The sequence below is a fragment of the Melanotaenia boesemani genome, chromosome 4 (assembly GCF_017639745.1).
Source record: "Melanotaenia boesemani isolate fMelBoe1 chromosome 4, fMelBoe1.pri, whole genome shotgun sequence".
NCBI lineage: Eukaryota > Metazoa > Chordata > Actinopteri > Atheriniformes > Melanotaeniidae > Melanotaenia > Melanotaenia boesemani.
The window spans coordinates 15428027-15442657 of record NC_055685.1 but is presented as its reverse complement, the minus strand read 5'-3'; the positions used below and the strand labels follow the sequence as shown (position 1 = coordinate 15442657).

Here is a 14631-nt window from a genome sequence, read left to right as displayed (position 1 = left end):
TCCTCATTTCTACAGACAGACAGACAGACAGACAGACAGACAGACAGACAGACAGACAGACAGACAGACAGATAGATAGATAGATAGATAGATAGATAGATAGATAGATAGATAGATAGATAGATAGATAGATAGATAGATAGATAGATAGATAGATAGATAGGGAAGCATTGATTAATGGGTCACTGACAAATTATGGAAGCAAAGTGACCATAAAAAAGCTGATGGTAAAATGAGGTTGGCCTTAAAAAAAGGAACAATCGTACTGAACACAACTTAAAATCCACAATAAACGTCTACAAGAGTTACAAGCTAAAAAGGTTTGTCATTAGAATCACAGCTCTAAGGATCAGCATACAAGATGACCCAAGTATTGAACAGAGCTGGGAGTCTTTTGAATAAATAAGGAGCCAAAATCCTCACAAATAAGACCAAAAATCATCTTCAGCCACTGAACTGTGTCAAAGCTGTAATGATTTCTCAAAAACGAAGCTTACAGGTGTTGGTTACCTTGACTGATTAAAATCTGGAAATGATACAGCACAATATATATACATACATATATATATATATATATATATATATATATATATACATATATGTGTGTGTGCGTGTGTCCTTTGGAAATCACATCATCTTTTATTATGTCAAACCTAACTTGAATGTATCAAGTACTCATCATGCATTGGGTTTTAAAACTCATTGTGGTCATTAAACAAGGTTTAATTCACAATTATAAGTTCAAATAAGATTTGAGAACTTATTAAAAGGCATCCAGTGTTGGTCTAAAGTGTTAATGAAGGTGAAACTTCAGGCTACAAAAGAATGAATATGTCAAGAGGTAATTTAGCTGATTGTCAAGTATGAAGTGGTATGAAATTAGCCTGGAGAATAACTGAGAGGAATAAAAAGAAATAATGATCACATCAGTCTGCTTTAGACATGCAAAAAGAACCAGAACTAACACTGAGGCATTTGGCCAAAGGTTGAAGCTTAAGTCTGCAATCAATCCCCGATAACACAGCAAACAGGTACACTTATCAGCACTGGTTATCTCATTTGCAAATTATCTGTTATGTTAAAGAAAACATATGTCTGTGTGTGTGTGTGTGTGTGTGTGTAAACAATTAATCTCTGTTGTTCCCTTTATGGAAGAGGTTCATTTCAAGAGAAAAACATTCATGGTGCTTCCTCTTTGACCGCCCTACAACTCCTACACCTCCAGGTAATCGACAACCAAAGATCATTGAAGTAACAACAAGCACTCCCGTTTCACTTTGGTACCATCTTTTGCTAATGGGTGCAACATGAGCTTCTTTGTTTTTTGAGGGAGATAAAACATTCTGTGAAGCCTTGACATTTTTCTTGTGGACATACTGCTTTAAAAAGCCCAGATGTTCCATGCAAAACACTGGAAAACTGCAAAGCTGCAGCTGGCCAGCGGTTTTGCATGCTAAAAGCCATAGCACAAACCACATGAAGTTAACCAGGACTGAGGAGGGGCTAGCAACCAGGAATTCTTCTTTATTAAACTTTTATTCTTTTTAAATCATTATTATTGATTTATTTTACAAAAAGACAAAACTGAACCAAGCATGTTGAAAAAAGGAAAAAAAAAAAATCATGAAACACAAAATATACAAAGAACCACATTTATTCAGATATACTGCATATTTACATCTCAACATAATCCAGTTATTTACAAGAATAAGGAACACATGAAAAAAAGCATAGTCAAAATCAGGAACATGTAGAAACCACAAGTATGGCACTAGTTGGTGAGAAATTGTGTGATCACAACAATCATTTGAAGCTCGTATTGTCGGAAGAATGATATTTGACACCATTGTCCTTAAAATGCAAATAACAGTAGAAACAATCTGTTCAGTAAAGTCTTGCCAGTTTAGTTAAAATCATCAAAGAAACTTGGTATGATTTCAGTCCGCCTTTGCATGAAATGATGGTTTGAACTCAATCAAAGGCAAACAGAAAATATAATGTTTTATGGCGCTTTGTAGTATCAGTGTTTAACTAAAAACTGCTGGTGACAGAACCTGCGTTGCTCTGCTTTCAAGTACTGCATGTAAGTAGGCTGTACACCAATTATACTCTCACTTAAGTGCCAGCAAAAGGGAACCACTTGTATCCCCATATTCCAGTAAAAATGAACAGCTCAAAACATGGAAAAATGTTTATCCTCATTGGCAAATTCAATTACTGTTACAATGCGGCAACAATCTAAAATGAATGTTCAACACTTACAGACATAATGTACAAGAGGTGGCACCACTTCTAGTCTATGCTAAAAGACGTTCACCGTCAAGCTGCTGTTTGGACAAAGCATGACAAAAAAGGAGCATAATTTTTCTTTTTCTTTTCTTTTTTTTTTTTTTTTAATGGGAAAATGCCTCTTCCAGTGGTTTCTGCTAAACTAAAACATCCAAACTGAACAGTGAGCTTCATATCTCCTCTATGGTGATTAAAGTGCTTAAGGCTGAATATTGATTACATGCCACATCAGTGTATTTAGACGTTTGTTGTCACTGGTTTTCCCTTTCAAACTGGAACTTTACGAAGCCTTCTTCATACATCACATCTCTTCATGATATTACATTTTGCTACAGACCCACAAAACGTTGCTGCGTAAATTATGCGTCTGTACGAGGAATTAAATCTTAACTCAATCCATTTAACGTTGAGCAGATTTCCTTACACATTAAGCAAAGTGCTTACCAGTAACTATTAAAACAAGTATTTTAAAATACAGAATGAAATACATTTAGGTGAGCCGATGTCCGACCAGTCCGATCAGTAGACAATGGGCATGCAGTGCATTTCCAGAAATCACTTCAATCTTTGTACACAACCCTTCCATGCAGCTGTTCAAAACTGCAGTTGTGAAGCTAATAAAGCTAAGATCCTTTTTTTCAACCACTTCCTTAGAGACAACCTAAATTCTTTCCTTCATTTTTGGTGTGCACAAATAATTTCTTCCCTCAGTTCCTCTACAGTCTTTACTACCAGAGCTACTTGTACTGTGATAAATTTGACTGTATTTGTTTGTGTTGGACTGCATCAGAGCTTCGCTACATTTCAGAGGTTGCACTTCCTGTAAAATAACTCTGAAAGAAATTCTTTATTCTTTATTTACATTTGAAGTAGATTCTTCATACTGGAAACTTCAGCTGATTGTTTCCCTTCACTGCTGCCATTTATACCACAAAGTCCTGAGGAAAAAAAAAACAACAAAGAAAAGAAATGTCATTAAAAGCAGGGTAGATTCGAATAAGTAATTTATACTCAGGTAAGAGTATAAATTACTCATGAAATCTATTAGTGCTCACCTGATGCATCTTTCTTGCCTCTGAAAACTTAGTGGAGGTCTTAGGTAAACAAGCTGCATGCAAACAGAGAGCAGATTCAAAAACAGGTGCAACAGAATGATGCAGAACCAAACACTGCGTGAAATCCATAAACAAAACCAGATCTAAACCAGAGTACAGCAGGGTAAAGTTTAGCTTTCTGGCTCAGCTTTAGCTACATGCAGTGTGTATGAGATCCTTTCACATGTCAATAATTCTCTATTAAATGCATTATCAGCATGTTAAATAAATGATATAATACTAACCACAGTCACCATCTTGTTTTAGTGTATATTAGCTATTGAATGTATAAGTGCTAGTACGGCTGCATCGATACCAGTATCAGGGATTGGTCTGATACTATGTGAGTGTACTAGAACGCTCTATTCATAAAAGTATTCCGATACGACTGAACACGAAAAACGTGAAAAATTCAGGCTGTCAATATAAACGCGTTAATGCTAAAAAGATTAATCTGTGGAATTAACACATTAATTTTCTAAAAGCATATCAACAAAGTAGGGCTGGGCGATTAATCGATAAATCCAATTTTTCATTTCTGGAGATTTATTTTTATGAAAATCGGGATTTTTTTCCATAGTTAGTTAGCAGCAGACTTAGCCCTTTCTCCACACCAAAACGGTGTTTGTCTGACAGATTTTCAGTGAAGTGACCCTTCACTCATGCCTGGGATTTAGCTGTGCATAAAACTGCAGTGAGAAATGCTGCAAACCCTTGTTAAGAGACAGCCTTCATCAGGGGAATTATTTCTGCAGTGGATCCTGTATGATAAGGATCCAGATGGAAAGAGATCACGGATGCAGTTGTGTCGCATATTTCTATGTAAGATATGAAGTCGTTTATATGGTGGAAAAGCTATGACATTATATGCTTTATTTTTGCTGGCATTCATCTATATAAACAAATAAATATTTTTAATAAGTTTATTTATGTTTTGTAAAAGAAAAGAAAAAAAATTGATTAAAATTGGAAATCAGATTTGGTTATAAAAAAATCTGAGATTTTATTTTTAGGCCATATCGCCCAGCCCTACAACAAAGTTATTACTCTCGCCATATTAAAAATCAGAATTTGGCATCATCTCAGCAGCAGAAGATGATTTTGGGCAAAAAGATGTGTTAAATCTGTGAACCAAATCCACCAAAACCCACTTTATCCTCCGTACTGAATGACCCATTTGATATATCACACAATTTACCTCTCAGTCTTTGCATCTGGCATTCTGGTCCACACTCCCTACCATTGAACTTTACTTGAATTTATTAGTACTCATATCAGTACTTGATAATCAAATGTACTCAAATGTAAGTACCTATACTTCGATTGAAAAAATATGGTATCAGCACTGATACCATATTTTTGGGATGCACTAGGGATGCACATCCCTAGTTTCCAATGGACATCAAACAGAAAACTGAAGCCAACTGTGCTTTGTTCAGAGGTTTTACTTTTGTTTTCATAAACCATGAGACTGAAAACGTTCTGCTCCGAGTCGTGTTTGCTTCCTGTGCATAACACTTTCCACCCACCAGAGGTCCTCAGGGTTCCTTTCCATGATTAGTCACCTCTTCATCACTCCAAACTCTCCTGTTTCTGTCTCACCCCATCTATCCAATTCCACTCACTTGATACCTACTTCTTCATTCACAAATACTCACTTTCAAGGGTGTAACGTGAAACTTGGACCTTGCTTATGCATGGCAAGAACATGCATTTTAGGTGATTTGATCACAGTTGGACAGTGCAGTGTGTTACCACACACACCTGACATTAGAATGTGTACTAAGTTACCACTTAAAGACGTAGCCTACATATTTCCCATTTGTTTTAGCTGAGTGCATCAACAGATATGTTCGTTTGCACAGCAATTTTCGGATTACTGCAGGACACATTACAGACGGTTGTTAAAAAGCACTTAAATTTCAATATAGAGTTTTGGATAAAATAAGCTGATTTGTCTTCTTGATGTTTGAGAATTGTTGTCATTACATTTAGCATGATTTAGAAACCTGAAATCTTTTCTTGTTACATGTGTAATCTGTAACTGTGAGAATGTTTTATTTATTTTATTGACTGGTGTAATACATTTTATAATGATGAATGTGCAATAATAGGGATCCAACATACATTAATATTTTATGTATTTATGTTAATTTTTTTGTAATGTGTTAAATGACATCAACTTGCCCGGAAACAATAGATGCAAATTAGATAATGGCTAAAATCTGACACATTTACACAAAAGTGCTCATTAATGTCTAATAAATAAATTAAATTAAACAGCAATTGCCAGTCAAGGTTTTATCTGAACTATGAACATTTAATCAACATCTTTTATTAGACAGAAAAAAATAGCTATTGAAGGTCATTTCAGCTTTTCTTGTCAAAACTCCTCAAAGGGATTCCTTACACACTGGCACACTGCCTTAATCACATCAATATCCTTAAAAACATGGGGCAGTACTTGGGTTTTTACTTCAGCCTAAAGGTATTTTCTTTTTATCTGCATCCAGGCTGCTCTACACACACACTCAAGTGTCTAAGGCATCAAAAAGAGAACAATGTGTCATACCATGAAAACCCTAGTAGGATGTAATAGTCTAATTAAAGGAAAAAAATAAGGTTGCCAAACTCCTTAGAGCTTCGTCTGATTATTGTTTACTGTTAAGTGTGTTTTTCACATTTACTTCATATTAAGTGCTTTGAGGCCTTAAGTGAATTGGAAAGCGGCTTTTGCAAACTAAATTCCATGTCATATTTTTGGATGCTCTTCACTTAACTGTGAGTTTGAATATTTAAGAAATTTAGCCTGATGCTTGTAGGGAATTTTACCCAGCAATAGATGAAAAGTCATGAACTTACAAAAGTTATGTAATTCATTTTAAGGATGCAGACCTGTATCAAATTGTGTGACAACAAAAATGTCATCCAGCTGCTGCCAGCCATTACGAAAGGAGCGTGAATCTTTAGTTTACTTTACTTTAGTGTACTTTTGTGATCTTGAAAATGACCCTTTTGGATACATTTGCTTGTCACCAATTAAAGCAGTTTGTTAAAGAAAATTCACAAACATCCTCGCTTGAAAATCGTTGAACTTATATGAACGAATTCTTGCCACATACCAACTCTCTCTCACTGCTTCAATGTCGCTCACGAGATTCTGCGCTAAACAGATACCAAAAATCTGAAACAGAAAAACCAGTAAAAAATATTAAGGAAGGTTAAATATAAAAGGGGATTTGATGGAAGGACAAACTCTTTCACACACCTGCAATAATGCAATTCCAATAAAGATGCCCGCCACCACGGTCAGGTTGTCTTGAAGCCACTTCTCAAACTGTGGGACACACCCTTTGATGTAAATGAAGGTCCTCTGTTCAGCATCCTGACGAAAACATTTACAATCAAATCAAATGTAGAGGAAATGTTGTGACTTTTGCTTTAAAATGCAGTAATGCTGAAACTGACTTTTTAAAAAGTTCTTTTTAATGGGGGAACTATGAATCCTCATTATCTTGTAGTTTTCTCTAAAGTTGTGCACAATAATTTGATCCAGTGTACCGCTGTTTTTCTCTTCTCTCATTAAAACTGCTTTACTGGAGATGAAATGTAAAGTCAAGAGAGCAACGAACAGAGAACAGAGCCTTTTCCTTACATTATGCTACCGTGAAGTACAGCCAAAGCTAATGATGGGGGGAGGGGGGGTTCAATTCGTATTGCATTGCTGCCGCATGAGTAATACCACACCGCCCAAAGTACTAACGGAGAGCCAGCTGCTGTTAAGAAACATACTGAAAGAGAAATATTGTGACCAGGGTGGAGCACCGAATGACCTCATGGAGCCAAAAAGACTTGCCTGAAGCAAAACATTCCACAAAATTTCACAGTTTCTGCTCTTTAGTCTCTTTTAGATCCCTGATTACCTGCCAGATGAGGACCTGAGTCTAATTTAGAAATATAAATTAACATTTGCAACTCACCGTTTTAGCACGGATGTCGTATCCACACTGTGTGTTTATAACGTCCTCCTGTGAAGAGAGGATGGTTTAAGTTTTTATCATAGTACATTTTTGCAAATCACATCCGCCAAACCACATCTGGAAGTAGTTTAAAACTGGATTTCTGTCAGATTTCTAAAGATACATCTCAGGCTGCTTAATCATTAGGCCTGTGCATTGAAATAACTTGACCTCAGGTTTATAAAATACTTTTTATATACTTATGTTGTTGCCAACAAATGGCATGAAAGGCAAAAACTAGCAAAAAAAAAGTTCAATGGTAAAACATTCAGGAATTAGGAATTATTCAGAAGTAATAAGTGGCCAGCCGCTGACCTCCGCTTACTGTTTGTTTTTGTTTTCCATTTGTTTTATTGCAACAGTTCAGCAGTTTTTATGTCCGACATGTATGTAAACTTTGTTGATCTCTTAACTTCATCAACACCTCTACAAAGAAACCAATCCACTGAGGCTGATTTGAACTGTTTCACTTCAACTTTTTACTTCCTAATACCTACCTTCCCTTTTTTTTTTCACCTTTTTAGTGTTGTAGATGTATTTTTGTTGCATTTGTACTAGTGTTGTTATTGCACAGATGCAGTACAATATCTTAGAGGTGAGTGTAGGTTGTGATTAGGAGCCAAATACTATTTTTCCCTTTGGTGGACAATAAAGATCTATTCTATTTTATTCTATTGTATCTATAAATGATTCTACAGCAAGCCTTTTGTGTATTTCATTCTGTCATCTGTTCTGCTTTATGATGCTACATCCTCCTTATTGGAATTTTATTTGATCCAATTACCTACCTACTGACTGGGTGATAATGTCACTATTCTCTATTACTGTTTTAAAAGGATAAAAAATAGAAACATGCTTTGTATTTCCACTTAAATCTTACTGACAACATTTTCTGAGGAAAAGAACAGAGATGTTTGAAAAACAGACATATTTGACGTTATTACCACAACTCAAAATTGTAAATGGTTTTGTATTTTCAAGATTTCCTTTTGGCACGACAGGTAAGGGAAGTCAGAAAGTACTTTGAGACTGATGTAGTTTGATGGTTTTTGTCTTTTCATTATCTGCTCACATTAAACTAATAAAAAACACTCCTGTCTTTCTAATTTCTAGCCTTTAGCACAGTTAGTAATCCAGCTGTGTGAACAAGACTGGAATTCTTGTTATTCAACAACCTTCTTATATTCTTACATTTCATACCTGTGTTTTCCTCAGAGGATGACCTTGGTGGAACAGCATGTTCTCAGGTCAGCAAATAAACACTCCTAGGCAACTTTCATATAGGGAAGCAAGAGTGTTTTGCTGGAAGCAGAGTGCTGTCACTACTGTACATGGTGAGCACCAGTAAAAGTGTTTTTCTGCCCAAAAAAACTCCCTGCTCAAGGTCTCCTCCCATTCGTTTCTAGACTGTGCTGTGCTGGCAGAGTCTGAGAGGACTAAATACTGAGGCCAGAACGTCCTGTTGGAAAGTGGCCATGACTGTTGACATTGCCTTCTGGAGGACACAGATAACAAAGCTATCTGTCACCAGGAAGGCTTTCACAGTGTCATGTCCAATGTAGACTGAAGGTTTAAACATGTTAAAATGAATCCTAATTTTAAACTCTCAAAGAGAGAAAAAAAGCTAATTGCACCCATTAGCTTATTATGCTTTCTTGTTATAGGAGTGAAATAAAAGGACATACAGCTGGATCTTTGGTGCAGCAGGAAAACGGTACTCCACATTTCTCCCGACTTGGGTTTGAATCAGTGCAGTTGAAATAGATATTCAAATTCCAGTCATCAGCTCCAAAAGCACCACAGCACTCCCACTGCAAAATTAAATCGATGCAAGTCAAGACTTTATCTGAGTGGAATTAGTACAGAAGTTTAAACAAAATGCAATGCTCACATATTCCTGGGTGAAGTCTATCAGATTCTGTAGATCAATGTCATCTCTATAGGCCCGAATGTTGTTGTTAATAAAGAAGTTGAGCTGGTCCTTGATCCAGTCTTTAAAGACAAAGGCCAGGACTCCTGCAGTCAGCTCCAGAAAGAAGATGATACCCAGGAAAACAGAGAACTGAAATACAAAAACATTCACAACTCTATGAATTTAACAAACATAATTAAACCAGAGATAAAATCTCAGAGAATGCCTTTAGGGAACGTACAAACTTGAGGAGGAAAGAGTTCTCCCTCAGCGCCCCAATGCAACCTGCAAAACCAAGGATGAACATCACACCTCCCACCACGAGGAAGAGCCACACAGGGTCGAAGCCTCCCAGGTCAGTAATGGACGAGATGTTAGAGAGAACACCCTGAAAGAAGTGTTATAAGGTCAATGGCATCATAAGAGAAGTTATATGAACTCTTATTAACTGTCTCCCTACTATATGGTTCTTAAACGTAGGGATACTTTTACAAGCTTGAAAGTACTGCCTTGTTTTAAAGGTACAGTCTGTCATTTATGTAAACATGGATCATAAAAAGACTTTTCAGGCAGAAAATAAATCACTGATTAAATAAGGTATTACATTTTATTTACATAACATCTGATCATGTAGAGTAACTGAACCCCAAGTTATGTTACCACATGTAATTAGCTAGCTTAACTACTTGAACGAGTTGACACCCTACACAGCTACCTAGCTAACATTCCTACGTAAACTCTGACCTGTACATGATTAAAATAATAGTAGTAAAAATAGCTTCATGAGCAAGTTGAATGTTGTAACAGTTACAATTATGTAACATAAGATAGACCACTACTAAAGTACCATATTAGTAAATTAGCGTCCCAAAATTATTCACACCATCATGGTTAGATCTGTAACAGCTGGGCTAATGTAAATAAAGTGAATGTATTAGCTTATTAGAGCTAATCAACAGCCAAAAATATCAAAAATGCATTTTTTATTAAAACAAATAGTCTCAGATTTGGGAATTATGCTCTCTGTACAGTAGACATATATCTGTTTAGCTTAGCGTAAAACTGAAAAATGGGGTAACAGCTGCCTGGCTGTGTCTAAGGCAGTGGTTCACAAACTTTTTCTGCAGGGCCCCCTTTTCCATTTGGTCTAAGGATGCTGACAGGTGGATTTTACTACTTTCAGAGAGAGCCAGGCAAACCGTTTCCCTGTTTTTAGTTTTTGAACAAAGCTAGCAGGCTAGGCTACAAACACAAAAGTGGCAACAAACTCATCATTTAACTCTTTACAGGAAATGATTGGCTCTTCATTTAATCTTATAAAGAACATATTCTCTGGCTGCAGCATCGTTAACGTAATGACCCTATAATGCTATGGGTATTATATGCAGTTTCTGAGACGTATTGCATCATATTATGGTAAAAACGTGTCTTCTGCCCCCTGGTGGATAGTTTTTGCACTGTAGTACATCTGACACATCTTGCAATACATATATGGTACATATAGATATATTATTTTTCTTAAAGGGCCAAATAAAGACTTCCAATTAAAAACAATGAATATTTTCTATCCATTATTTTTTAGGTCAGATATTAAAGGGAAAAAATATTGATACCGTTTACTAAAACATTTCAATCAACAATCATGGGGGACTCTTATTATCCAACAACTAATGAAGTAATCACTGATCATCAAAATAACAAATACCATGAAATGATAAAAAAATAATCAATGGATGAACAACAATGAAAAGCAGATCATCCTCAAATGTTCTGTAAAAGTCACAACACTCTTAGTAGACATTCTGTTCCTCTTAAAAGAGCAGAACAATGACTGAATCTGTGAAATGCATCACATTCATGCAGAGTCCATTGTTCATGAGGGCGCCCCACAGGAAAACATGACATTCCTTTCTGATTCAGTAAAGCCACTTTGGCATTCCATACATACAGAAGGGGTAAAAATAAGAAATGAATGATCTACTGATTATTTGCAGATGTCAGCCAGCAAGAAATGAATGCAGTCATTTAATGGAACTTCTAATGGCAATAATAGGCTGCATAACACCCACCTTTTCGCTCCATGCCCACAACCCGATGGCAAGAAACGCCACACCGAGGAACTGACAGCCGGGAGACAAGAGAGCAGGATTATTCTGCTGTGACTGCAACATGTAGTCATCACACAGAAGCACATGGAGAGAAACCACACAGAGATTTTTTCTGGCAGTGCTTCACAGCTAAATATTTCTCATGTCAACCTGCAGAATCAGCAGGAAACTCCCACATTAGAAAACATCTTTAAACAGCCTGAATGCATTATGACTGTATGACCTTACAAATTTCTACTTACAACATGGAAATTTAATTATCTGAGAGCCAGATTTTATCACTGATGACATTGGTTATGTATCATAGATAATAGTTTTCTTATAGCATTGTAAATTAGCATTATATGTTAATGAGCCAGATGTAAAGGATGGACAGTCATCTTTTTACTAATTATACAGTAAATAATGAAACTTGTAGGGGCTGTAACTGCCTGATTGTCTTTCCTTCTCATCATATCCATGAAGGGCTGCTGATACAATGATGAAATTTATAACACATGACCTTTTGTCTATCTTACATCATAACAATGAACAAAAGAAAATGGAAATAGTCCACTGGGGGAAATTCTGGATAGTTGACTAGACAGACTACTAACAAATATTCCCAGTAACATCTCAGATGAGATTAGGTTTAAGCTTTGGTATTGTACATTATGGGATATTGGTGAGGCTAAATTATCTCTGGCAAAATGGTAGAGCAATTTAAAGCTGATTTATTTACATCACTGATCAATCAGACACATGACAAGCTGATTTTTACTCATTTTTAAATCCTTCCTTTCATTAGGTTAAGCTTCCATGCCTCAAATTATTAAATGAGAAGTGTTATGTCTAATAACAGCTTAACTAAAGCAAGAATGGCCCCTTTTTTTCTCCATAGTGGCCAGGTGGGTTTAGGACAGGCCCACAGCCTGGTGTTGAGCGATGTTTGTTTTCTTTCACAGTGGTTTCACGGGGTGATTGGAGATGATGACAGCTCTGAGCGCAGCTTCCCTGCACAAACATCATCATGAGGGTGCAGGACAACAAAAGCCACGGCGTGCTGTTAGGTGACAGATGGGATAAGAGGAGAGAGAGAGGAGGCTGCGGAGATGATGCCTCCTTTTGTGTCCGGTGAAAACACAAAACGCCGCAAAATAAGAAAAGCCGTCATATCAGCGTGTAAACGAAGGCCTGACGCTGCAAACAGCCAACAGAGGGACTTACCCAAAATATGATGTTGAATCCGAAGATGAAATACTTGATGCAGCAGCTCACTTCATGAGCCTTGAAATGCTTTCCTGACATCATTTTGTTCCCAAACGACGTCCGCGCGACGCTGGAAGGAATCACATGCACGGATCTCTGATGTTTGACAACCTGCGGGTGGAAACACCCTTTAATGTTTTTTCATGGCTCGACAAAACGCGCCGTTGTTTTCTTTCTTCTTTTCTTTCTTTTTTTATCGTCTTATTGTGAGGATCATCCTGACAAAAGGTGCAGACTCAGCCGCAGAGGAGCGTTAACTCCGTCAGGTCTGTCCACACGCAGCAGCTTTACCCGCCCTAGATCCACAAACGTGTAACGGTGAGATAAATCCACGGAGGTAACCAGATTAGAAGCGACGGTTTTCGGTCTGACCCGCAGCCCATACCATGGACATGGCTGTTACTTGAGCGACGATTCTCGGAGCCAATGAAGATGATCAGCTACTTGGAGAAGGCGGGACTTCCTCTTTGTCCTCACAAATAGCAATAAAACCACATCATACAAAGCGATTAATCTTTTAGGGTTTAGTTTAATCATCACTAATTGCGTCTTTAATGGAACTAATTTAAACCTAATTGCATCCATGAGCCCATGGAGACCCAAAATGATCAATATTTTATTAACTGGCTATAATAGATAAATAACATAAATAAATATTTAAAATATATAATCTTAACACCTTAAAACTGCTAAATAATCCATAAATTTTTTTTATTAAAATACCCCAGTGTTATGAAATGTCAATATATACTGAATCTATAGACTATTTTGTATTTATCCATTTTTTATTCTATATTTTTCCTTTTAATTTGGTATTCATTATTAGCTATTTTCCGTTTTTTCTCTCTGTGTTTTTTATAGGACACTTTAAAAAGATAATTAAAAAAACAGTTTAAACTAAAAAAAAACTAAGCAAAATAGCATGAACTGAATTGAAGCACAATTGCAAAATTAACTGTATTTGTTAGTATTGTAATTAATTGTTTTTCTGTGTTGTTCACTTCAAGTATGATGCTGGATGTCACCTTGCCTTTGACCTTGTCTGTCTGTCTGTCTGTCTGTCTGTCTGTCTGTTTGTTTGTTTGTTTGTTTTTTTTAACTGTGCTATCTAGCATCATAGCAAACAGAATGATGGTCTGGCTGCTGTGTTGAGACAAACAAATGCTTTACCAACAGGGAGCCTAATGGACAACTGAGTATTGTTCTTTATGTTTTAATTTAGTTTATTACTGAATTACATATAAATGACTTGACAAGGGAATCAAAAGAAGGATGCGAGAGAGGAGAAGATGTCATTAGTGATTTTGGAAGGGTGCTTGTTCTCTTAGGGGGTGTAGAACCTGTACTGCAGCTAGATAAATCACTAGATGTCATTTTCTAACAGCCTTTTGCTTGTTTTTAATAGTTCTTCTTTATATTTTCACACTTTCATATTACTGAACTTCACTTGTAAAGGAAAGCTTAACCCCAATATTCATAATGACCTACAGGAAAGTTAATATCTCACACTGTAAAGTATTGTTTTGTTTACAGTAAAATGTTGCCAGCAGGCTTCAGATATCCAAAATAATTTCTAAAGTGCTCCTACTGTAATCAGCTTTACAGTGTGTAACTGAACAGCAGTTCTTGTTTACGCAGCAGCTGAGATTCAACTGAACAAGAAATGGTCTGTCTCTCTAAAAGAGATGACAATACATTTTGCACTCTCAAACTAAAATCACATTAATTTTATTTATAAAGCACTTTTCATGCTGAAATCAACACAAGTGCCTATAGAATTATTATAGAAACAATATGCATATTAAAATAAAAGAAGCCATCACCCACAAACATCTATGACAAAGCTATTTAAAAATATCACACACACACGCAGACACCCATACGCACACCAACAAAGCGCATGCACGTTTCCCCTCTCCACCCCCACACCTTGAACTGCAGTCTGTCGTAACAGTTTCTTG

At 36.5% G+C, this 14631-nt stretch overlaps 1 protein-coding gene across 2 annotated transcripts; it reads right to left on the bottom strand.

The window, feature by feature from the left end:
• Nucleotides 1–1638: 1638 nt before the first annotated feature.
• On the bottom strand, nucleotides 1639–13063 carry LOC121638770 (tetraspanin-5). 2 transcript variants are annotated; one of them, XM_041983741.1, is made up of 10 exons: nucleotides 12629–13061; nucleotides 11384–11434; nucleotides 9556–9702; nucleotides 9294–9464; nucleotides 9088–9213; nucleotides 7364–7411; nucleotides 6652–6768; nucleotides 6506–6567; nucleotides 3345–3397; nucleotides 1639–3227 (listed from the first exon to the last, which is right to left on the bottom strand). In XM_041983741.1, the coding sequence occupies exons 1-9, from the start codon at nucleotides 12710–12712 to the stop codon at nucleotides 3385–3387; spliced, it is 819 nt and encodes a 272-aa protein (XP_041839675.1). In that variant the 5' UTR covers nucleotides 12713–13061; the 3' UTR covers nucleotides 1639–3227; nucleotides 3345–3384. The 2 variants fall into 2 exon arrangements, with proteins under 2 accessions (XP_041839675.1, XP_041839676.1); XM_041983742.1 differs by lacking the exon at nucleotides 9556–9702 and having other exon boundaries at nucleotides 12629–13063.
• Between the last annotated feature and the right edge of the window lie 1568 nt (nucleotides 13064–14631).